This window comes from Lynx rufus, unplaced genomic scaffold, assembly GCF_022079265.1.
Source record: "Lynx rufus isolate CCGP_SWC_20201006 ecotype Redwood Valley unplaced genomic scaffold, mLynRuf1.p SCAF_1, whole genome shotgun sequence".
Taxonomy (NCBI): Eukaryota; Metazoa; Chordata; class Mammalia; order Carnivora; family Felidae; genus Lynx; species Lynx rufus.
Genome location: NW_025814823.1, coordinates 5,824,274 through 5,850,586, shown reverse-complemented (window position 1 = coordinate 5,850,586; position 26,313 = coordinate 5,824,274). Strand labels below are relative to the sequence as shown.

Here is a 26,313-nt window from a genome sequence, read left to right as displayed (position 1 = left end):
ACTCTACCAAACAATTTTCTCCTCCAACCATCCCAACAAAAGGAAGGAAAGCTCCCAAATGCATTCTATGAGCCAGCATTACCTGGATACCAAAAACAGACAAAGACACTGTATAAAAAGAACTCTACAAACCAATACACCTGATAAACATAGATGAAAATATTTAATAAAACATTAGCAAACCATGTTCAACAATACATTAAAACAGTTACTCACCATGACTGAGTGGGGTTAATTCCAGGGATGTAAGGATGTTTCAATATTTGCAAATCAATCAATGTCATACACCATATTAACGAAACGAAGGATAAAATTATATGACCATCTCAATAGATACAGAAAAAAATTTTAACAAAATTCAACATCATTCATGATAAAAATTCTCAAGTGTGTTTAGAGGGAACATACATCAACATAACAAAGGCCACGTATGACACACCCACACCTGATATGTCATACTCAATGGTGAAAAACAGCTTTTCCTCTAAGACGAGCAACATGACGATGATGTTCACTCTAACCACTTTTATTCAACATAGTACTGGAAGTCCTAGCCACATAATCAGATAAGAAAAAGAAATAAAAGGCATAAGAAATTGAAAATGGAAAGAAAAGCTGTTACTATTTACAGATGACAACACTATACATAAAAACTCTAAAGCTGCCACCAAAAAAACTTTTAGAATAAATGAATTCAATAGAGTTGTAGGATACAAAATTAATCTACAGAAATATGTTTTTATACACAAATAATAAAGTAGCAGAAAGAGAAATTAAGGAAATAATCCCATTTACACTGTACCAAAAGGAATAAAATATCTAAGAATAAAGTTAGCTAATGAGATGAAAGAACCATACTCTGAAAACTGAGTCACTGATGAAAGAAACTGAAGATGACACGAAGAAATGGAAAGATATACTATGCTCATAGATTGGAAGAATTCATATCATTAGAATGTCAGACTACCCAAAGCAATCTATGGATTCAAGGCAGTCCCCATAAATACCAAAAGTGTTTTTCACAGAACTAGAACAAACAATCCTAAAATTTGTATGGACCTACAAGAGACCTTGAACAGCCAAAGCAATATTGAGAAAGAACAGCAAAGCTGGAGGCATAAAAATTTCAGATTTCAAGATATACTAAAAAGCTATAGTAATCAAGACAGTATGGCACCAGCACGTACACAGATACGCAGGTCAATGGGACAGGATAGAAAGCCCAGAAATAAATCCACATTTAAACGGCCAATTAATCTATGACGAAGGAGGCAAGAATGAAGAAAGATAGTCTTTTCAAGACAGCTACATGCAAAAGAATGAAACTAGACCACTTTCTTAACACCATACACAAAAACTCAAAGTGGATTAAAGATCTAAAAGTGAGAACTGAAACCATAAAGTTCCTAAAAGAAAGCATAGGCAATAATTTCTTGGACATCATCCTTAGCAACATATTTAAGGATATATCTCTCCAGGCAAGGGAAACAAAAGAAAAATAAGCTATTGTGACTCTACCAAAATAAAATGTAGAGCAAAAGAAACCATTAATAAAACAAAAAGGTAACCTAGAAGATATTTGCAAGACATTGCAATAAGGAATTAATATACAGAATATGTAAAGAATTTATACAACTGAACATAAAAAAAATGTGATTAAAAAATGGGCAGAGGACCTGAATAGACATTTTTCCAAAGAAGACACGCGGATGGCCAACAGACAACATTAAAAGATGTTTAACATTAGTGATTATCAGGAAAACGCAGATCAAAACCACAATGAGATATCACCTCACACATATCAGAATGGCTAATAACAAAGACAGGAAATAACAAGTGTTGGCAAGGATGTGGAGAAAAGGGAACCAATAGGGAAATCCCCATTAGTAGGAATTTAAATCGGTACAAGCATTGTGGAAAAAAGTATAGAGTTTCCCCAAGAAATTAAAAATAAAAATATCACAGGATCTAGTAATTTTACTACTAGTTATTTACCCAAAGAAATGAAAACACTAATTCTGAAAGATATGTGGACCCCTATGTTTGTTGTGGCATTATTTACAATACCCAGACGTGGAAGCAACCCAAGTGTCCACCCACAGATGAACGGATAAAGATGATGTATATACACACAAAAGGATATTACTCAGTCATAAAAAAAAAAAGACTGTGATCTTGCCATTTGTAACAACACGGACGGACCTAGCCGGTATTATACTCAGTGAAATAAGTCAGAGAAAGACAAATACCACATGACTTCACTTACATGTGGAATCTAAAAACAAAACAAGTGAACAAACTAACAACAACAGCAACAAAGCCAAAAGAGATCCATGAATACAGAGCATAATCCGGTAGTTGTCAGAGGGCCGGGGGATGGGCAAAATGCATAAAGGTGGGTGGAAGATACAGGCTTCCAGTTACGAATGAATAAGTCATGGGATGAAAGGTACAGCAGAGTGAATACAGTCAATGATATCCTAATAGTGTTGTGTGGTGATAAGGGGTGGTTACACTTGAAGTGAGCACAGCATAATGTACAGAGTTGTTGACTGCTATGTTGTATAACTAATGTAGCATCAGGAGTCAACTATACCTCAGTGAAAGAACTTTCCTTTGACATTTATAGAAAATTCTACTCAACAACAGCAAAATACACAATCTTTTCAAGTTGCATATAAAACATTCATCAATAGACTACATGCTCGGTAATAAGGCAAGTCTTAGTAAATTGAAAAGGATTAAAATCACATAGAAGATGTTCTTTTGATCTCAGGGGATTTAAACTACATAGCAGTAACAATAAACAATAAAGGAATAACAGTAATTCCTTAGGAAAACACCCACATATTTGATAATTAACGAACACACTTCTAAATACATCATGGTCACAGAAGAAATCACAGGAATATTTAGGAGATATTTTGAACAGAAAAAATAAAACAAAAATTTTCAAATTATGTGAGATGTAGCTAAAGCAGTGCTTAGAGAACACTTACATTTTTTAAATGCTTATACCAGTAATTTAGGGTCTAACATCAAGCTCCAACCTGAAGAAACTAGAAAAGGAAGATTCAAAGAAGTCCAGAATAAACAAAGCAAAATAAACATAAAAGAAAACAGCATGATTAGAATAAGTGTAAAGCAAAAAAAAAACAAAAACAAAAACAAAAAAAAAAACAAGCAGTAAAAACTGGTTCTTAAAACAAGACAAATGAGGTTGATAAATCTCTATTCAGACTGATCAAGCACACTATAAAAAGAAGACAGAAATTAACCAATATTAGGAATGAATGGTAGAGGGGTCTACAGGTCTTACAGATAACAAATGACTATCAGCAAATATGAAGAATATTTATGACCTATTTTACATTTTGAATAAAATTGACAAATTCCTTGAAAGACACAAACTACTAAATATCACCCAAGAAGATATAGATAACCGTAATAGCCCCATATCTATTAAAAAATTTTAAATTCTTAGTTAAAAACCTTCCCATATATTAAAGAAAACGTTCAGAAGTATTAACAAAACAAATATAGACAAATTTTTCCAGAAAAGGGAGGAGGAGGAAATACCCCAACTCATTTATGACGCAGTATTACCCAGATATCAAACCAGACAAAATAGAATAGAATATTCCAATCCCATATCCCTCAAGATTGCAGATGCAAAAAATTCTAGCAAATCAAATCCAGCAATATAAAAAACTTTTTGACAAATTAGGATTTATCTCAGAAATGCAGTTTGGTTTACTATTTAATATTCAGCGTAATACACCTTTTTATAAGATTTAAAAGGAAGGGGCACCTGGGTGGCTCAGTCAGTTGAGTGGCAGACTCTTGATTTCTGCTCAGGTTATGACCTCTGTGCTGAGCGCAGGGCCAGCTTAAGATTCTCCCTCTCCCCCACTATGCCCCTCACCTCTGCACACGCACATGCTGTCTCTAAAAAAAACTTAAAAAAAAAAAAGATATAAAAGGAAGAACCATATAATCATCTCAGCAAATGCAGTAAAGACACTTGAGAGAATTTATCACTCATTCTGAGAAGCACTAAGAAAATTGCTTCTCTGAAAAACCTACAGCTAACATCATACCTAATGGCAAAACCTGTTCCCCTAAGGTCAAGAAGAATGGACATTCTTACCACTTCGATTCAACATCATATGTAGGTCCTAGCCAGTGCAATGAGTCAAAAACAAAACAAAACAAAAGAACTGAAAAAGAAGTAATGCTTTATTTAGTTGCTGTCAATATTTTGTACAAAATTCTAGAAAATCTACATGAGTCGCATGTTGTGTTAGATTGTTATAGTAAATGTCCCCCAGTTGGTGTATCCACAACTTTGGTGTACCCACCCACACCGACTCTGGGTTTGGTTATGTGACTTGATTTGGCCAATGAGACAACAGCAAACATAAGAGGCCCAGAGGTGTGAAAAGCACTTGCTCAGTGAGCCTTGTTGCTCTTTGTGAAGAATCCCTGGTTAAACTGGCAAAGGCACTGAAACCAAATGGAGCAGAAACATGTAAATTCTGGTGAGCTTCAAGAGTCCTTTATCCAAGGAGTCTTTTTGAAAGCACTTCTCAGTTCTCAATGGACATAGCTCATGCACTTCCGTCTTCCTATTCTCCTCTCCTTTTCTCCCCTTTCTCCTTCTTAAACTTTTCTCTTACTTCCCCATTTTTCTCATGTTATTGTATCTGCTGTTACAGCGTTCCCTCCCTGACAAGGTCCAGACCTTTTTAAAGGGTCATGTACTTTTCATTTAATACGGTTGCTGGCATAATGATTATTAACAAAATATTTGAAGAGTAAGTGACTGGGAAACATCTCTTTGTTTCTGATTATTATCAAGATAAAGAATTTTTTTATATATTTTTTGTTTAATCTAACATTCACAAAAGTATTTACTGAGTAATTACTATGGGCCAGTCCTGTCAAGTGAACTAGCTTAGAAAACAACTGGTTGTTGGGGCCCCTGGGTGGCTCAGTCAGTTAAGCGTCCGACTTCAGCTCAGGTCATGATCTCACAGTTTGTGGATTCAAGCCCTGTGTCGGGCTCTGTGCTGATGGTTCGGAGCCTGGAGCCTGCTTCGGGTTCTGTGTCTCCCTCTCTCTCTGCCCCTCCCCTGCTCATGCTCACTTGCTCTCTCTCAAAAATAAACATTAAAAAAAATTTTAAACAACTGGTTCTTATGAGGGATACGGATGTCATTACTGGTAGATATGTTGGGCAGTATTATGCCTATTATTAAAATATCTAGGTAGTCAATTTGTCTTATCCTCATTAAACAGAAGAAAAAACGTATTCATTTTATGCTCATAAAGCAACATTTACACATAACCTCCTAAACCAAAGGGTTGGATCAGAAAATTAAGTCATGATTTGGTAATGTGTTTGAATCTATGTGACTTATTAATATCTTCTTTGTAAATAATTTTTTTCATTTATTTTTAAAATTGTTTATTATTTATTCACTTTTGAGAGCCAGAGAAAGACAGAGTGCAAGTGGGGGAGGGGCAAAGAGAGGAGACAGAATCCGAAGCAGGCTCCAGGCCCTGAGCGGTCAGCACCGAGCCCTGTGGGGGGCTTGAACCCAGGAACCACGAGATCATGACCTAAGCAGAAGTCAGACGCTCAACCGACTTAGCCACCCAGGCACCCCAGTAATTTTTATTTTTAAATAGTTTAAGACTTACCAGAAGATGCAAAAATAGTTCTGTGTATCCTTCAACCAGCTTCCCCCATAATGATATCTTTTTTTTTTTTAATTTTTTTTTCAACGTTTTTATTTATTTTTGGGACAGAGAGAGATAGAGCATGAACGGGGGAGGGGCAGAGAGAGAGGGAGACACAGAATCGGAAACAGGCTCCAGGTTCCGAGCCATCAGCCCAGAGCCTGACGCGGGGCTCGAACTCACGGACCGCGAGATCGTGACCTGGCTGAAGTCGGACGCTCAACCGACTGCGCCACCCAGGCGCCCCAATGATATCTTAATAGTAGTAATACATTATCAAAGTCAGGAAAGTGACATTGTTACAATATTATTAATTTAGCTACAGACTAAAAGTTCTTTTTAATAAATCCTTGTTTTCCATGTAGATTTTCACTTCATTACCACCTCTTACTCTGGGAATCTTTGAACAGTGTTGCAGCGAGAAGAGCCTGCTTAGGTGCCCACAACTCTATAGGATTTCTCAGGCAGGGAAAATTTTCAACACAAAGGTAAACAGAAGATTTAATGCAGGTTTTCATCTCAACTCCAAAGGTACCTCTTTTCCTTTTCTGATGCTTAAAAAAAATAATTTAAAAACCAAGGAATGCAGCCTTGTGCAATCATTTACCTTGTAGTTTAGTTTATCTAGGGAACTGAGATTTAAATAATATGTGGCAGAGGAAAACTAAAGAAAAAGAAGCAAGGCACCATATGTGGTCCTACAAACTGTGCACAGAGCAGCTTCAGGAGGCATGCTGTGCATTGGGGCAATCCTGGAAAATACAAATGAGGGACTCAGGCCTATTTTTAGAGGAGACAAGCAATTCTTCTGGAATGCTTTCTTCCTGGGATCACGGAGTTGAGATTTAGAGTAAACCTAACTGCATCCCAGTCATTAGTGAAGCTTTAAAAATATATAGACACCTGCAAGTATCTTTTCAAATTAGTATTTTTGCTTTCTTTGGGTAAGTACCATTTGGGTAAATACCACAGTAAGTGCCATTATTAGACCACATGATAATTACATTTTTAATATTTTGAGTAACTGTCATACTGTTTTCCATGATGGGTGTACCAATTTGCATTTATACAGTACATGAAGTTCCCTTTTTCTCTACATTCTCGCCAACACTTGTTATTTCATGAGTGTTTTTCATTCAGCCATTTGACAGGTATAAATCGATATCTCATTGTGGTTTTGACTTGCATTTCCATGATGACTGGTGATGTTGAACATCTTTTCATGTGTCAGCCATCTGTATGTCTTCTTTGGGAAAATGTCTATTCAGGCCCTCTGCCCATTTTTTTTTTTAAATTTACATCCAAATTAGTTAGCATATAGTGCAACAATGATTTCAGGAGTAGATTCCTTACCCATTTAGCCCATCCCCCCTCCCTCAACCCCTCCAGTAACCCTCTGTTTGTTCTCCTTATTTAAGAGGCTCTTATGTTTTGTCCCCCTCCCTGTTTTTATATTATTTTTGCTTCCCGTCCCTTATGTTCATCTGTTTTGTCTCTTAAAGTCCTCATATGAGTGAAGTCATATCATTTTTGTCTTTCTCTAATTTCACTTAGCATAATACCCTCCAGTTCCATCCATGTAGTTGCAAATGGCAAGCTTTCATTCTTTTTGATTGCCGAGTAATACTCCATTGTATACATATGCCACATCTTTATCCATTCATCCATCGATGGACATTTGGGCTCTTTCCATACTTTGGCGATTGTCGATAGTGCTCTATAAAATGGGGGTGCATGTGTCCCTTCGAAACAGCACACCTGTATCCCATCAATTGCTGGGTCGTAGGGTAGTTCTATTTTTAGTTTTTTGAGTTTTCCAGAGTGGCTGCACCAGCTTGCATGCCCATCCTCTGCCCATTTTTAAATCACATTATTTCTTTTCTTGGTATTGAGTTGAACTTACGCTCATAAAAAAACTTACTTGTTCTTTATATATTTTGCATATTAATCCCTATGCACCCATATATTTATTGCAGCATTATCTGCAATAGCCAAGATATGGAAGCAACCCAAGTGTCCATCAGTAGACAAATGGGTAAAGAAGATGTGGTATATATAAGCAATGGACTATTACTCAACTATAAAAAGAATGAAATCTTGCCATTTGCAACAACATGGATGGACCTACAGGGTATAATGCTAAGTGAAATAAGTCAGTCAGAGAAAGACAAATCCCATATGATTTTATTCATATGTGGAATCTAAGAAACAAGTGAACAAAGGAAAAAAGAGTCAAAAAGTAGACTCTTAAATATAGAGAATGAACTGGTGGTTTCCAGATAAGAGGTGGGTAAGAGAATGAGTAAAATAGAGAATCAAGAGTACACTTATCCTAATGAGCACTGAATAGTGTTTAGAATTATTAGTCATTATATTGTACACTTGAAACTAATATAACACTATGTTAATTGTGCTTCAATTAAAAAAATATATAGATTCCTGGAGGAAACATGGGTCTTTTTTTTATATTAAATACAATTAAAAATTTTTTTTAACTTTTATTCAATTTTGAGAGACAGAGACAGAGCAATGAGTGGGGAACCCACTGAGCCACCCAGGCACCCATATATTAAATATAATTTATAATTATAATACATAATTTATAATATATATTATTATATATTATAATTTTATAATATAATTATATAATTTATAATATAATTTATTGTCAAATTGGTTTCCATACAACACTCAGTGCTCATCCCAACAGGTGCCCTCCTCAGTGCCCAACACCCACTTTCCCCTGTATTGAGTCTTACTTCATGGCTCAGAATATGGTCTATCTGATAAATATTTCATCTTTACTTGGACAGAATGTTAAATGAGGTCAACTTAGTAGTGTTCAAACTTCTACATTCTTCTACATTAATTTTCTGTCTAATTACTCAGTTGGAGAGGAACTAAAATCTCCAACCCAAAGCATGGATTCATCTATATCCCTCTGAAGTTCTATCAGGTTTGCTTCATGTATTTTGCAGTTCTGTTATTAGGTGTATAAATGTTTAGGATTGTTATATTGTCTTGATTGATCCCTTTTTCATTATGAAATTACCTTTATTATTTTCTTCTTTGATCTTGTCTATTTTGTCTGATAGTAATATGACAACTCCAGCTTTTTTAAGTGTTTTTATGATATATCTTTTCCATCCTTATTTATTTATTTATTTATTTATTTATTTATTTATTTATTTATTTTATTTATTTATTTAAGTTTTCTAGTGGGCAGTTTGTAGTCTTTGTTATCCAGTCTGATATTACGTCTTTATACTGCGTGTTTAAAGTATTTACATTTTCATATGTTTATTGATGTGTTTTGGTTCAAATTTAACCATCTTTCTATACATTTTTTATTTTTCCTAATTATAACTTGTTTCCTTGTTTTCTCTTGTTCTGACTTCTTTTGGATTAATTTTTGTGAATTCCATTTCATCTCCTTGTTGGCTTCTTAGCTATAATTCTTTTCTTTAAAGAATTTGCTTTAGGGTTTATACCATGTATTGTTAAGTTAGTGTAGTATGACTTCAAGTGATACACTAATTCACATACAGTATAAAAACCTTAATAGTACACCTCCATTTCTCTCCTTCTGACCTTTGGACTAATGTTGTCATACATGTTACTTTTACATATGTTAACAACCCCACACCATATTAATACTTGTGTTTGAACAATTATTTTTCAAAGTGACTTAAATAGTAAGAGAAACACTTAGATCTTTACCCATACTTTTGTTATTTCCAGTAACCTTCTACCCTTTGTGTGGATTCACATTAATATGTGTTCTAATTTCCTTCTGCCTGCAGAGCTTCCTTTAACATTCCTTGTAGTGCAAACCTGCTGGCAGTGAACTCTTAGTTTTTATGGAACTCAAAAAGTTTTCATTTGACCTTCATTTTTGAAAGTTATTTTCGGTTGGCATAAAATTCTAGGTTTGACAGTTTATTTCTTTCAGTAATTTCCATTGTCTTCTTACTTGCATTGTTTTGATGTGGAATTACTGTCATCCTCACTTTATACCTTTCATGTGTCTTTTTCCATCTGGCTGCTTTGAAGATTTTTTTCCCCCCAGATTTGAGCCATTGGATTGTGGTGACTTGTTTCTTCATGGTTCCTGTGCTTGGGGTGCACTGAGGATTTGGATCTGTAGGTTTATAGTAAGAAGATGAGGGGGCCCCTGGGGGCTCAGTCGGTTAGGTGTCTGACTCAGCTCAGGTCATGATCTCACGGTTCGTGAGTTCGAGCCCTGTGTCAGGCTTTGTGCTGCCAGCTCAGAGCCTGGAACCTGCTTCAGATTCTGTGTCTCCCTCTCTCTCTGTCCCTCCCCCGCTCATGCTTTCTGTTTCAACAATAAATAAATGTTAAAAAAAAAAAAAAGATCAGCAAACTATGGGCTATAGGCCAAATCTAGTCCATTGCCTGATTTCATAAAATTTTATTGGGAGGGGCGCCTGGGTGGCGCAGTCGGTTAAGCGTCCGACTTCAGCCAGGTCACGATCTCGCGGTCCGTGAGTTCGAGCCCCGCGTCGGGCTCTGGGCTGATGGCTCGGAGCCTGGAGCCTGTTTCCGATTCTGTGTCTCCCTCTCTCTCTGCCCCTCCCCCGTTCATGCTCTGTCTCTCTCTGTCCCAAAAATAAATACACGTTGAAAAAAAAATTTATAAAAAAAAAAATTTTATTGGGAAACAGCCATGACCATTCATTCACAAAGTCATTATGATTATTGTAGAGGTACAACAGCAGAATTGAGTAGTTGTAATGGAGATCTTGTGGCCCCCAAAGAATAAAATACTTTTTTTCCATCTTGTCCTTTACAAAAAAAGTTTCTTGGTTTATAGTTTACATCAAATTTGGAAAATTTTCAGCCATTGTATTTTCAAATATGTTTTCTGGCCTATCTTCTCTCCTTCTGTTGCTTCCAATTATACATATGTTAGATCACTTGAAGTTGTCCAAAACTTCATTGAACCTATACCTTTGTTTTATACATCCTCCTGTTAAATTTTGTTTTGTTTGGGTGTTTTGTTATCATTTTGTCTTCAATTACTTCTGCAATATCTATGCCATTAATTCTTTCTTCTGCAATGCTGAATCTGCATTACTGCCATCTAGTAAGTTTATTATCTCAAAATTTATAGTTTTTAATCTATTAAATTTCTATCTGGAAATTTTTTATATCTTCTATTTCCCTACTAAGCTTTTGAACATAAAGAATAAATACTGTTTCAAAAAAAGAATAGAGTTATACTCTTTCAACATTCTTATCTGCAAATTTTAGTATGTGTGTTGGTTGTAGGTTGGATTTAATTAATTTTTACGTCCTCATTTTGGGTAGTGTTTTTCTGCCCTTTTTTTTTAATGCCTGATAATTCTGAATTGGATTTGTCCTACGTGATAGATATTTTTGTATAACCATGAATATATTTTTTCCCTTTACATTGATTGATTGATTAAAGTATAGTTGACACACAATGCTACATTAGTTTCAGGTGTAAAACAGTGATTCAAGAAGCCTATACATTATTCTACCTACATCTATTCTATACAAGTGTAGCTACAATCAGTCACCATACAACACTATTATAATACCATTAACTATATTCCCTGTGCTTTGCCTTTTATCCCCATGACTTACTCATTCCACACTGGAAGCCTCACCCCCCTCACCCATTTTTCCCATGCCTCCACTCTCCCATTCCTCTGGCAACTTACAGTGTATTCTCTGTATCGATTTCTTATGGTTTTTGTTTGTTCATTTATTTTTTAGATTACACATATAAGTGAAATCATATGGTATTTGTCATCCTCTGCCTGATTTATTTCACCTATCATAGAACCCTCTAGGCCCATCCATATTGTTGCAAATGATGGGATCTCCTACTTTTTTACGGCTGAACAGTATTCAATTGTATATACATATCACATCTTCTTTATCCCTTCATGTACGGATGGACACTTGGGTTGCTTCCATATCTTGGCCATTGCAAATAATGCTGCAGTAAATATAGTGGTGCATGTATCTGTATGAATTAGTGTTTTCGGTTTTCTTGGGTAAATACCCAGTAGTGGTATTACTAGATCATATGGCATTACTATATGTAATTTTTTGAGAAAACTCCATACTGTTTTCTACTGTGGCTGCACCAGTTTGCATTGCTACCAATAGTGCACGAGGGTTCTTTTTTCTCCATCTCTTCACCAACACTTGTTATCTCTTGTCTTTTTGATTCTACCCATTCTGATAGGTGTAAGGTGGTCTCTCATTGTGGTTTTGATTTGCCTTTTTCTGATGATTAGTGATGTTGACCATCTTTTCATGTGTCAGTTGGCCATTTGTAAGTCTTCTTTGGAAAAATGTCTATTTAAATTCTCTTCCCATTTTTAAATCAGATTATGTGTTTGTGTGTGTGTTGTACAAGTTTTTTTACAAATATATTTTGGAAATTTACTCCTTATTGGATGAATCATTTGCAAATATCTTCTCCCATTTAATAAGATGCCTTTTTGTTTTCCTGATGGCTTCCTTTGCTGTGCACAAAAGTTTTTTATTTTGTATCACCATGACTTTTCTTGAGTTTTGTTCTGGAATACTAGCACGTTAACTGGAAACAATTTAGCCCTTTTGGATCTGCATTTTAATATTAGGAAGGACAGGAGTTGTGCTAAGTCCAAGGATAATTTTTCTCCACAGAGACAGAAACTTCTATGTATTCTGCCCAATGTTCCATGAATCTTGAGGTTTTCCAGTTTGGCACTAGTTGTGTTTTTAAACCAGTTTCTTACATTCTTTACTAAAAACAGCTTTACTTCAGGAAATTTAGGTCACAGGACAGATATGTTTTTTTCCACATATTTTTCTCCTCTAGTCCTTTATCTGTAAGTCTTCCTGGCAAACATAAAAATAACTGATACATTTAGAACCAAAAGAACAAAGATTTGTTTTTGCTGTTGTTCTACCATCTCCTAACCAATGTACTCTTGTTTGACCCTAGAGATTTTATATTATTAATATTTCCTTTAAGAAAATTGTATATGGTTTATTAAAATTTACTTTAACCAAAATCTGGGTGTCGATGTAAAGGTGCAGACTGTATTACATGAAAGAAATTATATTTAAAACACTACAATTTAAGGACTGAAAAATATTTTTATTTCTTTTACAAATTACTACTTCTGGTTCTTTTTCACTGGATAATTTAGGTTTTTATACTTTTTATAACAAATATTCTATATTTGAATCCTACACATTTATATTTAATGAGTTTTCAAATAATATCCTTTAATTTCATAGTCATTTCTTTTAGGAGTAGAAGAAATGGAATTTTTCCATTCTAGGAAAACATTTAGGCTTTATAACCATGTTTCAAACTGCAAGTATATTTCCTAATGTCACATATTTTTAGATTTAGACCAACATACTATCATAACTTTCTTGCTTTGTTTTCTTTTAGGTATTTTGGTTTCAGTGCATAAATGCTTTGGTCCATTCCTTCATTCTCTTCTGGTTGCCCATGAAAATGCTGGAGCATGGTAATGGCTTCATTGTTTCATATATTCAACAAAGAGCATGTTTTTCTCACTGGGGCCAGTATTTCTGTGTGTGTGTGTGTGTGTGTGTGTGTGTGTGTGTGTGCGCGCGCACGCGTGTGTGTTTGTCTCCAAAGAAAGACCTGAAGGCAACAAAAAGGGAATTTTAAAATATGTATAAAATTAAAGTCCAGCTGACACTTAACAGTTGATCTTTAGAAAGCATTTTCTTTGTGTCTGACATATATAAATTGAGAATTAGTGCGTTTATTGTTCATTTTTAATATTTGAGTTGGCAGGTCTGATAGAAAGCATAATCATTTTAATGAATCATAGGTGCCTTCCATTAGTAAGTTTGAAATTTATGTCTATTTTCTTATTTCACTTCCCAAACTTCATGCTACAATTTGGACTATACCACAAGTTTAATACACTTTATTATTAGACCAAGTCTCCTTTTCCTGATATACGATTTTCCAAATAACATTATGTATGAAGTTTTTCTACAGACTAATGTGGGTCCAATACATCTAAATGTAGGAGATCTATTTATGAAGTGTGCTATTGTTGTGTAATGGGTTCACAGCCATAAATTAAAGTGTGAAATATAATTATTTTTCTTTAACCAGATTTAATTTTCATTGGGTGTTACTAGAAATATATCCTTTATCTTGGACATATTTTTTAAACATTGAGTTTGAGTTGTATGTGTTATTTGTTGGTATTTAAAAGAAAGGATCTGCCATTAATATAGCTAAAGGCCTTCACTGTAAAAACAATGGACAAAAGTTTCAAATGGTAACAAATATAGCAAAATCACAAGTTTACAAAAAGTTCCTTTTAGGATGGAGTTGTGAGGAGCTCCTTGGACCTGCCTCCCACCCAGATAAGCAAAACTGGTCAAAATTATAAAAACATGACTCTGTACCTTCTCTGGATATTGTCCTAAAGACAAATGAAGAAACATTTATTCAAGCAAACCTACTACTCAGTAAGAACATTGAGAGTCTATGGTATTGTAGCCATGACCTACTCCTTCCCTATCTTAATCACACCCTAGCTTGATGGAAGCTCCACTACAGCCAAGTGTGGCCAAGAGGGTAGGAATACTAGTATTCTCAATGATCACTCAATGTTACACTATCTCACAGGAGAGCCAGGCCACCGGCATTTCTTATCCCCTGCCCCTAACTTTGAGTTGAAGAGGCCAAATTCCTGATGAGTGTGGCCAAGAGGTTAGAGCTCTCCTTTTCCAATCAACCTATGTCCATAGGAGAAAGTCTCTACAACAGGCACGATAGGCTAAGAATACCAAATCCATGATCGCTCTCACCACAGCTTGCTTGTAGGGAAGAGAATCTCCAAGAGATTGCTGGGAAGGCAAGCCAAGAAGACCAGTGACGACAACCTCACTACCACCAAAGGTAGTGGCAATAAGGTTTTACCTACGGTAACAGGTGGTACATAAGAAAAGACAGCCCCAAAACTCTTTCCAAAGTAAGTGACTGTTTGAAAGATACTGGGGGAAGAGTTCAAGTCTAGGGATGTTCTCAAAGATAATAATTCTTCTTAAATGAGACCAACAAGCTAAACCATAGGCCTGGTTCAGAAAGAACCAGGGACAGAAACAGATAAAAATAGCCCTCCTGAGGTGAGAACAAACCTCAAAGACCTGTCTCAAAATTATCCCAGCCTGAATTTAATCAGAGCAGACTGCTGTACAATTAATGCCCTAGAACACTGTCAAACAATAGATTATCCCGTGGGTAATTAGTGGAGCCTAACAACTGGTGTAATACCAAGTGAGTCAGGTAGCTTAATGGAAAAATCAGGGAAAAGGAGTGTCAATACAGACCAGATAAAACCAAGGTGACTGTGTGCCTGCTCAGGGCTGCACCTTCCAAGGAGCAATACCAAGGTTTCATACTACAGGGGAAATAGACTTCAACTAAAATAGCCAGCCAAATCACAGAACAAATAAACATCAAAACAAATATAAGCCTTGAAGACAGGGGAGGGAAACTAGTATCCACAGTAGCTACAGTGTATTATGTAAGATGTCTAGTTTTCAGCAACACCAAAAAGTACAAGACATGCAAAGAGACAGGGCAGCATGACCCATATACCCAGTAACAAGTAGGCAACAGAAACTTCCTGTGAGAGGGCCTACATGTCAGAGTTACAAAGAGTTCAAATTAGCCAATACAAACATGTTGAAAGAACCATAAGAAATCCTTAAAGGTATGAGGGTATGAAGGCACATCAAACAGATTATCAAAAAAGAGACAGAAATTATAAAAAAGAACCAAATGAAACTTCTGGAGCTGAAAAGTTTTAATAACCAAAATGAAAAATTCATTAGAGGGGCTCAACAGTAAATGTGAACTGGAAGAAGAAAGAATTATGAAACTTGATGCTACATTAATGGAAAGTATGCAATTTGAAAACCAGAGAGAAAAACAGAATGAAGGAAAATTAACACAGACTCAGAAATATGAGAAGCCTTTAAACACACCAATATAGGCAAATGGGGTATAAGAACCAGAGGAGAAAAGGAATGAAGTAGTAAAACTATTCAAGGAAATGATAGCTAAAGAGCTTCAAATTAGCTGAACAACATTAATTTGTACATCCACGGGGGCTCAGTGAACTTTAAGTGAGATAAATGCAAAGAGATCCATACCCAGACACATGTAGCAAAAATGTTGGAAGCCAAAAACAGCAGGAAAATATTGAAAGCAGAGAAATAAAAGTGGCTCATGGACAAGGGAGCTCCAGTTAAGACTTACAGATGACTTCTCATCACACACACACAAAAATGGAGGTCAGAAGGCAGTGCTGAAAGAAAAAAACCTGTCAACCAAGAATCTTATGCCCAACAAAATAATTTTTCAAACATGAAGGCAAAACAGAGACATTCTCATATAAACAGAAAAATGACAGGATTTGTTACTGTAATACATGCTTTTCAAGAAATACTAAAGGAGGTTCTTCAGATTAAAAATAAGTAAACCCAGTTCACAAAGAGCATTGATAAAGGAAATTATGTAATCATATAAGACAGTGTAAATGCATTATTCCATCTTCTGTCTTTTCATAAATGATTTTAAAATAAATTTCATAAAATAGTATAGATGCAAAATCTTTATCAAAATATCAACATACTAAATCTAGAAATATATATAAGGTTACACACAAAAACACCAAATGGGATTTATCTCAGGAATGCAAGGTTGGTTTAACACACAAAAATAATGTCATTCATCATAAAAATAAAGGACAAAAATTACATGATTGTCTCAATAAATTCAGAAAAAGCATTTCACGTAAGTCAATACATCTTCATGATAAAAACATTCACTAAAGTAGGAATAGAATTGATCTTTCTGAATCTGATAAAAGACATCTACAAAACTCCCACAGTTAACATGTTTAATGGTGAAAGACTGAATGCTTTCCCCTAAAATCAAGAATGAGGGGCACCTGGGTGGCTTGGTGGGTTAAGCATCTGACTCTTGATTTCAGCTCAGGTCACGATCTCAGTTTGTGAGATTGAGCCCAGCATCACGCTCCACGCTGAGAACACAGAGCATGCTTCATATTCTTTCTCTCCCACTCTCTCTGCCCCTCCCCCGCTCATTCTCCCTCTCCCTCTCACACGCATGCTCTCTCTCTCTCTCTCTCTGAAAAATAAATAAATATACTTAAAAAAAGAGACAAAAATATCATTTACAGTACTTCTATTCATCATTGTTCTGGTAATACTAGGCAGTATAGTTGGGCAAGAAAATGCAATAAAAATCATCCAGTGTAGAAAGGAAAGAGTAAAATGATCTCTATTTGTATATGACATGATTTTATATATATATATATATATATATATATATAATATAATATATACATATGATATATATTGCTAAAACCCTGTATATATATATACATATATATATACATATACATATATACATATATATATATATATATAAAATGCTAAAATTAAAATACTATTAAAGATAAACAAATTAAGGTTTAGGGTACAAGATTAACACACAAAGAATCAATTTTATTTCTATACAACAGAAATAAGAAAACAGAAAGTGACACTAAGAAAACAATTCTATTTACCATTGCATAAAAATGAAGAAAATACTTAGAAATAAATTTAACAAAAGTTCAAAATTTATACCTTGAAAATTATAAAACATTGTTGAAAGAAATTAAAGAAGACTTAAATGAACATAAAGTCATCCAAAGTTTGTGGATTGAAAGATGTAATACTGTTTAGCTCGCAACACCTCCCAAATGAATAAATGAATTCAATAAAGTGGCAGGATACAAAATTAATATAAAGAAATCTGTTGCATTTCTTTTTACTTTTTCTTTTTTTTGGGGGGGGGAGAGGAAGAAGAAGGGAAGAGGGAGAGGGAGAGAAAATCTTAAGCAGGCTCCATGCCCAGTGTGGAGCCCAATGCAGGGCTTGATCTCATGACCATGAGATCATGACCCGAGCCAAAGTCTAGAGTTGGTCACTTAACCAACTCAGCCACCTAGGTGCCCTGTGGAAGTCTATTGCATTTCTATATCCTGCTAATGAAATAGAAATTTAAGAAAAAAACCCATTTAAAATTACACAAAAAAGAATAAAATACCTAGAAATAAATTTAATCAAGATGTAAAAGACTTTATACTCCAAAAACTATAAGACACTGGTGAAAGAAACTGAATTGACACAAACAAATGGAAAGATGTATCATGCTTGTGGATCGGAAAAATTAGTATTGTTAAAACGTCCATAATACCCAAAACAATTTAAAGATTCAGTGTGATCCCTATCAAAATACCAATAGCATTTTTCACACAACTAGAACAAATAGTCCTATAACTTGTATGGAACCACAAAAAATCCTGAAGAGCCACAGCAATTTTGAAAAAGAACAAATCTGGAGGTATGTATTACAATTCCAGATTCAAGACATACCACACAGCTACAGTAATCAAAACAATATGGCACTGGCATAAAAACTGACACATGAATCAACAGAATAGAGACTCCAGAAATAAACTCAAGCCTATACAGTCAATCTACAACAAAGGAGGCAAGAATACACAATGGGGAAAGACAGTCTCTTCAATAATTGGTGTTGGGAAAACTGGACAGCTACATTCAAAAGAATGAAACTAGACCTCTTTCTTACGCCGTACACAAAAATAAATTCAAAATGGATTAAAAATCTAAATGTGACACTTGAAATTATAAAATTTAAAAGAATATATAATAGTAATCCTTGGACATTAGGCTTAGCAACACACTTATCCACATGTCTCATCAGGCAAGGGAAACAAAAGAAAAAATAAATTAGTGGGACTACACCAAAATTAAAAGATTTTGCACAGCAAAAGCAACCATCAACAAAACAAGAGGCAACTTAGTAAATGGGAGAAGATATTTGCAAATGATATATTTGATAAGGAGTTATTATCCAAAATACAAAAAGAACTCAACATAAAAAAAAAAAAGGCATCTGATTAAAAATGGGTAGAGGACCTGAATGTCTTCCCAAAGAAGACATACAGATGGCCAACTGACACATAAAAAGATGCTCAACATGACTGATCATCAGGGAAATGCAAATCAAAACTACAGTGAGATATCACCTCACACCAATCAGAATAGCTAATACCAAAAAGATAAGAAATAAGTGTTGATGAGGATGTGGTGAAAAGGGAGCCCTCATGCACTGTCGATGGGAATGTAAACTGGGGCAGCCACTGTAGAAAACAGTATGGAGGTTCCTCAAAAATGAAATATATAAACACCATATGATCCAGCTATCCCACTAATGGATATTAACACAAAGAAAACAAAAACAGAATTTCAAAAAGATATACACACCCCTAGGATTACTGCAGCATTATTTACAATAGCCAAGATACAGAAGCAACCCAAGTGTCCATCTATAAATGAATGGATAAACAAGATGTGGTATGTGTGTACACACACACATACACATACATATACATACAATGGAATATTCAGCCATAAAAAAGAACAAGTTTTGTTTTTGTTTTTTTTTTTTGCCATTTGTGACATCCTGGGCAGACCTAGGGGTTATTATGCTAAGTGAAGTTAAGTCAGAGAAAGACAAATACCATATGATTTCACTTACGTGTGGAATCTAAAAAACAAAACAAATGAACAAAACAAATTGAATAAAACAACTGAACAAAATGCTAGACAAATACAGAGAATAAACTGTTGGTGACCAGATGGCAGGTAGGTGGGGAACGGGTGAAATAGATAAATGGAGATGAAAAATAACAACATAGAGAATGGAGTCAATAATACTGTAATAACTTTTTATGGTGACAAATGGTGACTAACACTTATTGTGGTGAGCACTGAGTAATGAATAGAATTGTCTAATCAATATGTTGTACACCTGAAACTAATATAACATTGTATGTCAATTATACTTCAATAAAAAAGTATGAATACAACCCACAGAATAGAACAAAGCATTTACACATTATATTTATAACAAGGATTTCTATCTGGGATGTATGAGGAACACTTACAACTCAACAGTAAAAAGACCCAATTTTTTTTTTTTATTAAAAAAATGTTTTTTTTCAACGTTTATTTTTGGGACAGAGAGAGACAGAGCATGAATGGGGGAGGGGCAGAGAGAGAGGGAGACACAGAATCGGAAACAGGCTCCAGGCTCTGAGCCATCAGCCCAGAGCCCGACGCGGGGCTCGAACTCCCGGACCGTGAGATCGTGACCTGGCTGAAGTCAGACGCTTAACCGACTGCGCCACCCAGGCGCCCCAAAAAGACCCAATTTTTAAAACATGCCAAAGATTTGAATAGACCTTTCCCCCCAGAGGATATTCAAATAACTAATACATGAAAAGATGGTCAACATCATTAATCATTAAACAAGTGCAAATTAAAACCACAATGAGGTAATACTTCATGTCCATTAGGGTGGCTATAATCAAAATGACAGACAGCAATGACTGTTGGCAAAGATGTAGAGACTGGAACCCTCACACACCGCTGGCAGGAACGTAACATGGTGTAGCCCCTTTGGGAAACGGTCTGGCATTTCCTGTAATGGTTAAGCATTGAGTTACCGTATTATTCAGCGATTACACTGTTAGGTATATGCCCAAGAGAAATGAAAGTCTATGCCACAGAAAAATGTGTACACATAGCAGCTTTATTCGTAATAACCCAAATGTTCATTAATCAATGAATGGATATATGATGGGTATGTGCTATATACATACAATGGAATAGTGTTTATTACCAAAAAGGAATGAAGTATTGATCATGCTACAACAGTGATGAATCTTGAAAACATTATACTAAGTGAAAGAAGCTAGTCACAAGACCACCTATTATATGAGTCTATTTATATGAAATGTTCAGAACAGGCAAATTATATAAAGACTGGAAACAGATTAGTGTTTGCCTAAGGCTGGGGGATGGATGGGGCAGCAATAGCCAAGAGGTCTGGGGTTTCTTCTGTGAGGGAAGGAAAGTGTTCTCAAGCTGATGATGCTGATAGTTGCCTGGTTCTGTTAATATACTAAAAGCCATTGAGCTGCACACTTTAAATGTGTGGGTGTATGGTATGTAAATTATATGTCAATAAATCTGGTAAAGACTTATTGTATACAATAAATAGAATATATCTGGAGGATCTTAGCTCATCCTCAAAATAGAGAAAGGAATTTGAACCACTGTGGTAATAATGAATGCAAATCCAGAACAAGAAATACTATGGTTTTATTAAATTTGTATCTTACGGAATTTCTGTTGTTAAATGTCAAGTATTAAATACAGTAATTCTTGGGGCGCCTGGGTGGCTCAGCCGGTTAAGCATCCGACTTTGGCTTGGGTCATTATCTCAGGGTTTGTGAGTTCGAGCCCCACACTGGGCTCTGGGCTGACAGCTCAGAGCCTGGAACCTGCTTCGGATTCTGTGTCTCCCTCTCTCTCTGCTCCTCCCCTGCTCACACTCTGTCTCTCTCTCTCTCAAAAGTAAAATAAAATTTGCTTTTAAAACAATTTTTAAAAATACAGTAATTCTTTTTAAAACATTCATTTTTAAGCATTTTTCTCTGAGATTCACTAAAATTTTCAATCTCATAACGTAAAATGTGCCCCAGCATGTGCACGCGCATGCATGTGCCCGCGCATGCATGCGCGCGCGCGCGCGCGCACACACACACAACACCCTTACATTCTCTACAAGAAATAAACAATTATGATTATTTGTGCTTACTGGGTGGGACAGAGGAGTAACTAAGATAAAATAATCTTTGCAAATTTCCTTACAAATTAATGGGACTGAATTACTTAACTGCCCACAACACCACACAAATAGGTATAATACATGTTCAAATTTAAAGGCATTCTGTACATAACAGGCAAGCAAACCACGTAATCACAAACTCTCACTCACCATTGGGGAGTTCCGTGAAACGACAACCAGTGTTTCCAGGTTCCTACTTTGTAAATTCAGCCTAAATGTGTCATACTAAATGTAACTGACCAAACTTACATTATCTACATAGTGTTATGTTTTAACTTGTATCACATGAAATCTATTAATGCAGGACTTTGAAAGTAGAGAGAGAGAGAGGATCATCATCTCTACCATTTTCTAGTATATGCAGCAGTTCCCAAACTTGTCTGTACATCAGAATCAGTGAGAGATTTTTTTAAAAATTCCAAAAGCCCAAACCACCCCCAAACGACCTGAATCACAATCTCTGTGGTTCGGCCACAGGCATCAGTGGTTTATGAAGCTCACCAGAAGATTCCAAAGTACGGACAAGTTTGGGAATTACTGCTCTAGTACAAGTGTAAAGAAATAAAGAAATAGGCAAGGAATGATTTTATATATATGTAAAAATGTTGGCACTGTTTTTAATGCTTTAATATGCTTTGCATTCTATGGTATTAACTGTATTTCTGGTGATATATAGCTAATGAAAATCTTATGTTCCAAAAGGTCATTAAAAATTATTTAGAGTTTGGGATGCATTTTCCCCTTAATTTACTTACAATGGCGTCACTGACTTGCTCAGATACCACTATTTTCACCCTCTCGGAGTTCACAGAGGTCGAGGTGGTCAGGTGCAAGGTGCAGTTGGGTATCTCCAGCAGCTGTGGTCTATAGGCTCCTATAGCAGGAAGGCAGGCGTGGTGATGGGTGCAAGTATCAAGACCTGAGCGCGAGAGCCTCACAGAAAAGTCTTGGAAAGACCATAGAAGCGAATCCTATAGGGAGGCCATTTGCAATTTGGATACATGTAGATCAGGGACTACATGGATGATGTACATACAGATTCTACATGTTTGACTGTTTCCTATCAAATAATCTTAAATTAGAAATCCAACGTGCATAAGTTCACCCCATTTTATCATGTCTCACTTACTGTTTACAACATCACTAAAATATTATACACTAGCTCTTTGTGATGTTATTTTGCATTTTTCTGATGACTAATGATATAGAGCATCTCCTCATGTGATGTTTGCCATTTGTATACCTCCTCTGAGGCAGTTTTTTTTCCAAGTACTTTACCCATTTTTTAATTGAATTGTTGTAGTTGTCCCACAGAGTTGCTAGTGTTCTTTCTGGATAAGAGTTCTTTGTCATGTATACACTGGAATTTTATACCTTAATCTATGGCTTGATTAATTTTCTTAATATTGTTAAAGTCAGAAGTTTTAAATTTAGGTCCAATTTATCAAACACTTTTATGGTCTGTGTTTTTGTTTTTATCCTAAGAAACCTTTCCCCACCGCAAGATTACAAAGACTTAATACTGTTTTCTTTTAGAAGTTTGTTTTTCAGTTTTCTGATCTTAATTTTTGTCTATGGATGGATGTAAGAGTTGAGATTTATCTTTTGCCTATTGATGGCCAATTGTTCCAGCACCTTTTGTTGAAAAGGTTGTGATTTTCCCATGGAATTATGTCGGCATCTTTGAAGCTGCATGAATGGATCTGTATCTGCAATCTCTATGTTTCACTGACATAAACCTATTCTTAGACCATATTGTCTTGATAATTATACTTCATACTTAAATCCTGACCCAGGTAATATAACTTCTCTGGAAAATTTTTGGCTATTCTAAGTCCCTTGAATTTCAATAAAAATTGTTAAAATCAGTTGAAATTCTAATTAAAAATACTGAGATTTGGATTGCAATTTTGTCTATAGATTACCTTCAGGAGAAATGACATCTTAACATTATCAAGTTTTCAAGTTCATGAACATAGTGTATCTCTCCAATGATTTAAGTTGTCTTTAATTTCTCCTAGGAATTTGTTGTAGTTTTTAATGTACAGTCTTTGCACATCTTTTGTTAAACTTATCCATCACTATGCAAGTTTTGGATGCTACTGTAAGTGGTATTTTTATGTCTTATTTTCCAACTTTTCATTGTTACCATATAGAAATACATTTTATTTCTTACAGTAACTTGCACCCTGTGATCTTGCTAAATTCACTAATTTTCCTAGTAACTGCTTTTTGCCTTTTTAGTATTTTCTATACATACCACATTGTGAATAAAGAGGTTTATTTCTTCTTTTCCTTTCCTTTCTTCTTGCACTAATGCACACTCTATGACCTTCAAAACAATTTTAAACAGAAGTGGTAGGTGTGGACATGTTTGTTTTTTTCCCTAATATTAAGAAGAAAAATTCCTTTTACCATTAATTACGATATTAGCTTTTCCATAGATGTCCATTAGCATGTTGAAGAAGCTTCTTTTAATTTCTAGTTTGCTGAAGCTGTTTATTGTGAACAGATTTTGGATTTGATCAAATTATTTTTAAATGCATCTCTTAAGGTGATTATTTTCAGATTTGATTTGTTTATATTTGCTAAGGATTTTGTACTTAAGTTTATGAGAGATATTTGTCTGACTTAACCCATAATATTCTTGGTCTGGATTTTGAATCAGCGTAGTTCTTGCTTCTTGATTTGGGCAGTGTTTCCCTTGTCTCTATTTTCTGAAAAAGTTTAAGATTAGCATTATTTCTTCCATAAATATTTGAGAGAATTTACTGATGAAGCCCCGGGAAAGTTTTTAATTATGAAGTTAATCTTATTATTAAATATAAGGATGGTCAGGGTTTTTTTTTTATTGAATCTATTTTGTTAATTTGTATCTTTCAAGGAATTTTAAATTTTCATCCAAGTTGTCACCTTAATTGACATACATTTGTTTATAGTATTCCCTTATTATGTGTGATAACCATACTGATAACTACTGATAATTCTCTCTTTCATTACTGACATTGGTAATTTTGAATTCTCTTTTTTTGTGGTGATCAGTGCACCTAGATAACTTTATAGATAGTTTCAAAAGACCAACTTTGGTCTCACTGATTTTATATACTGTTTGTCTTTTTCCTATTGTATTAATTTCTACTTTTATTATTCCTTTCCCTTCTATTTAACTGAGATTTAATTTGCTCCTTTCCAACTTGTTGAAGTTGGAAGATTAGGTCATTGATTTTGTAACCTCCTTTTCTAACATAAGCATCTAAAGATAATTTAAATTCTTTTTAAATTTAAAGGAAATGGATATTCTTTCAAATTTTATTTCTCAAAATACTTTTGCCTTCAATTTTGAAAAAAATTTTCTGTGTACAGAATTCTAGATTGGAAGTTTATTTTCTTCAACACTTGAAAAATGTTTGCTGTCTTCTGATTTGCACTATTTCATTGGGAAGTCTGATATTTTTCCTATTTGTTTCTCTTCATGTATTATGTTTTCTATTTTTGTGTAGTCTATAGATTTTTCTCTTCATTGCTGATTTTCAGCAATTTGATACTGACATGTTTTGGTGTTGTTTTATTTGCATTTATCCTTCTTGAGATTGCTCTTGGGGTCTGTTGATTTATAGATTCCATCAAATAGGGAAAAATTTGATCATTTCTTTTTATATATATTTTTCTCTCACTCTTTCTTTTTTTTCTGGGACTTCAACCACACATCTATTGGGACTCTTGATATTTCCCACATCTCTGTTCATTTATACCATCTTTGTTCTCTCTTTGGTTCATTTTCGGTTTCTTTTGCCGTGCCCAAGTTCACTGGGTCTTTTATTTAGCCGCCTCTCTGAGGTTAATAATAATTCAGTGACATTTTCCTTTCATGTGTTAATACTCTTCATCTTTAGAAATATTAATTAGTTCTTCTTTACATCTTTCTCTAATTGCTTTCTTTCAAATGATTGAGTGTAATTGTAATAGCTATCTTAAAGATTTTTCTGCTAATTCACTGCTGTATCTGTTTTTTTCTATTGATTCTATGGCCAGTTTTCTCCTGGCTATGGTTCAAAGTTTTGCTTCTTCACAGACCGCGATTTTATAATGGGTGCTGGACATTGTGAATTTTATGCTGTTGAATGTTTTCTGTTGCATACATTTAAATACTTGGACTTTGGTTTTACAGGAAGTTACATTCCCTATGAATAGTTTGATCGTTCTAAGATTTGTTTTTCTTCTTCTTCAAGTGAGTCTAGAGTATCTTTTACTTAAGAAGTAATTTAGTTCCTATACAAGGGCTATCTCTTTTTGGGTGTCTACTGAATGCTTCATATATTGAATAAGGTCTCTTTACTTTGACCCATGGAAATAAGAGTAATTTCTAGCTCTATATTAGATCTGGCAAGTTTTGACTCGCAGTTCTGTGGTAACTTGGTTTCCCACAGTAACTGCTCGTTGGTGGCCTTGTGAAATTTCTCAGTACACATATACAGATTGGCCTTCAGCCAAAGAATTTCTGGAGCTCATTCTCTGCAGAGTTCCCTCATTTCCAGTGTTCATTTCTACAAATTCCAGCCACCTCTCTAAGGTCCAATCTCTGTCTCATTAACTTAGCCAAAGTGTTCACCCATCTTTGGGCTCTTCCTCCCTGCACAGACCAGAAATTGCCTCCAGGTACGAAGCAAGGGCAGGAGTGGGTCTCTTTACCCTTCTCTCAGGGATCACAGTCCGGTGCTGCT

At 35.1% G+C, this 26,313-nt stretch overlaps 1 protein-coding gene across 1 annotated transcript in view; it reads left to right on the top strand.

Annotated features, from left to right (window-relative positions):
• LOC124506879 (phospholipid-transporting ATPase IB-like) overlaps positions 1-26,313 on the top strand; it is a 188,388-nt gene that overhangs the window by 118,784 nt on the left and 43,291 nt on the right. The window contains exons 29-30 of the mRNA XM_047072938.1: positions 6,111-6,233; positions 13,193-13,271. Coding sequence (XP_046928894.1) covers positions 6,111-6,233; positions 13,193-13,271 — 202 coding nt within the window. The remainder of the gene's footprint in view (positions 1-6,110; positions 6,234-13,192; positions 13,272-26,313) is intronic.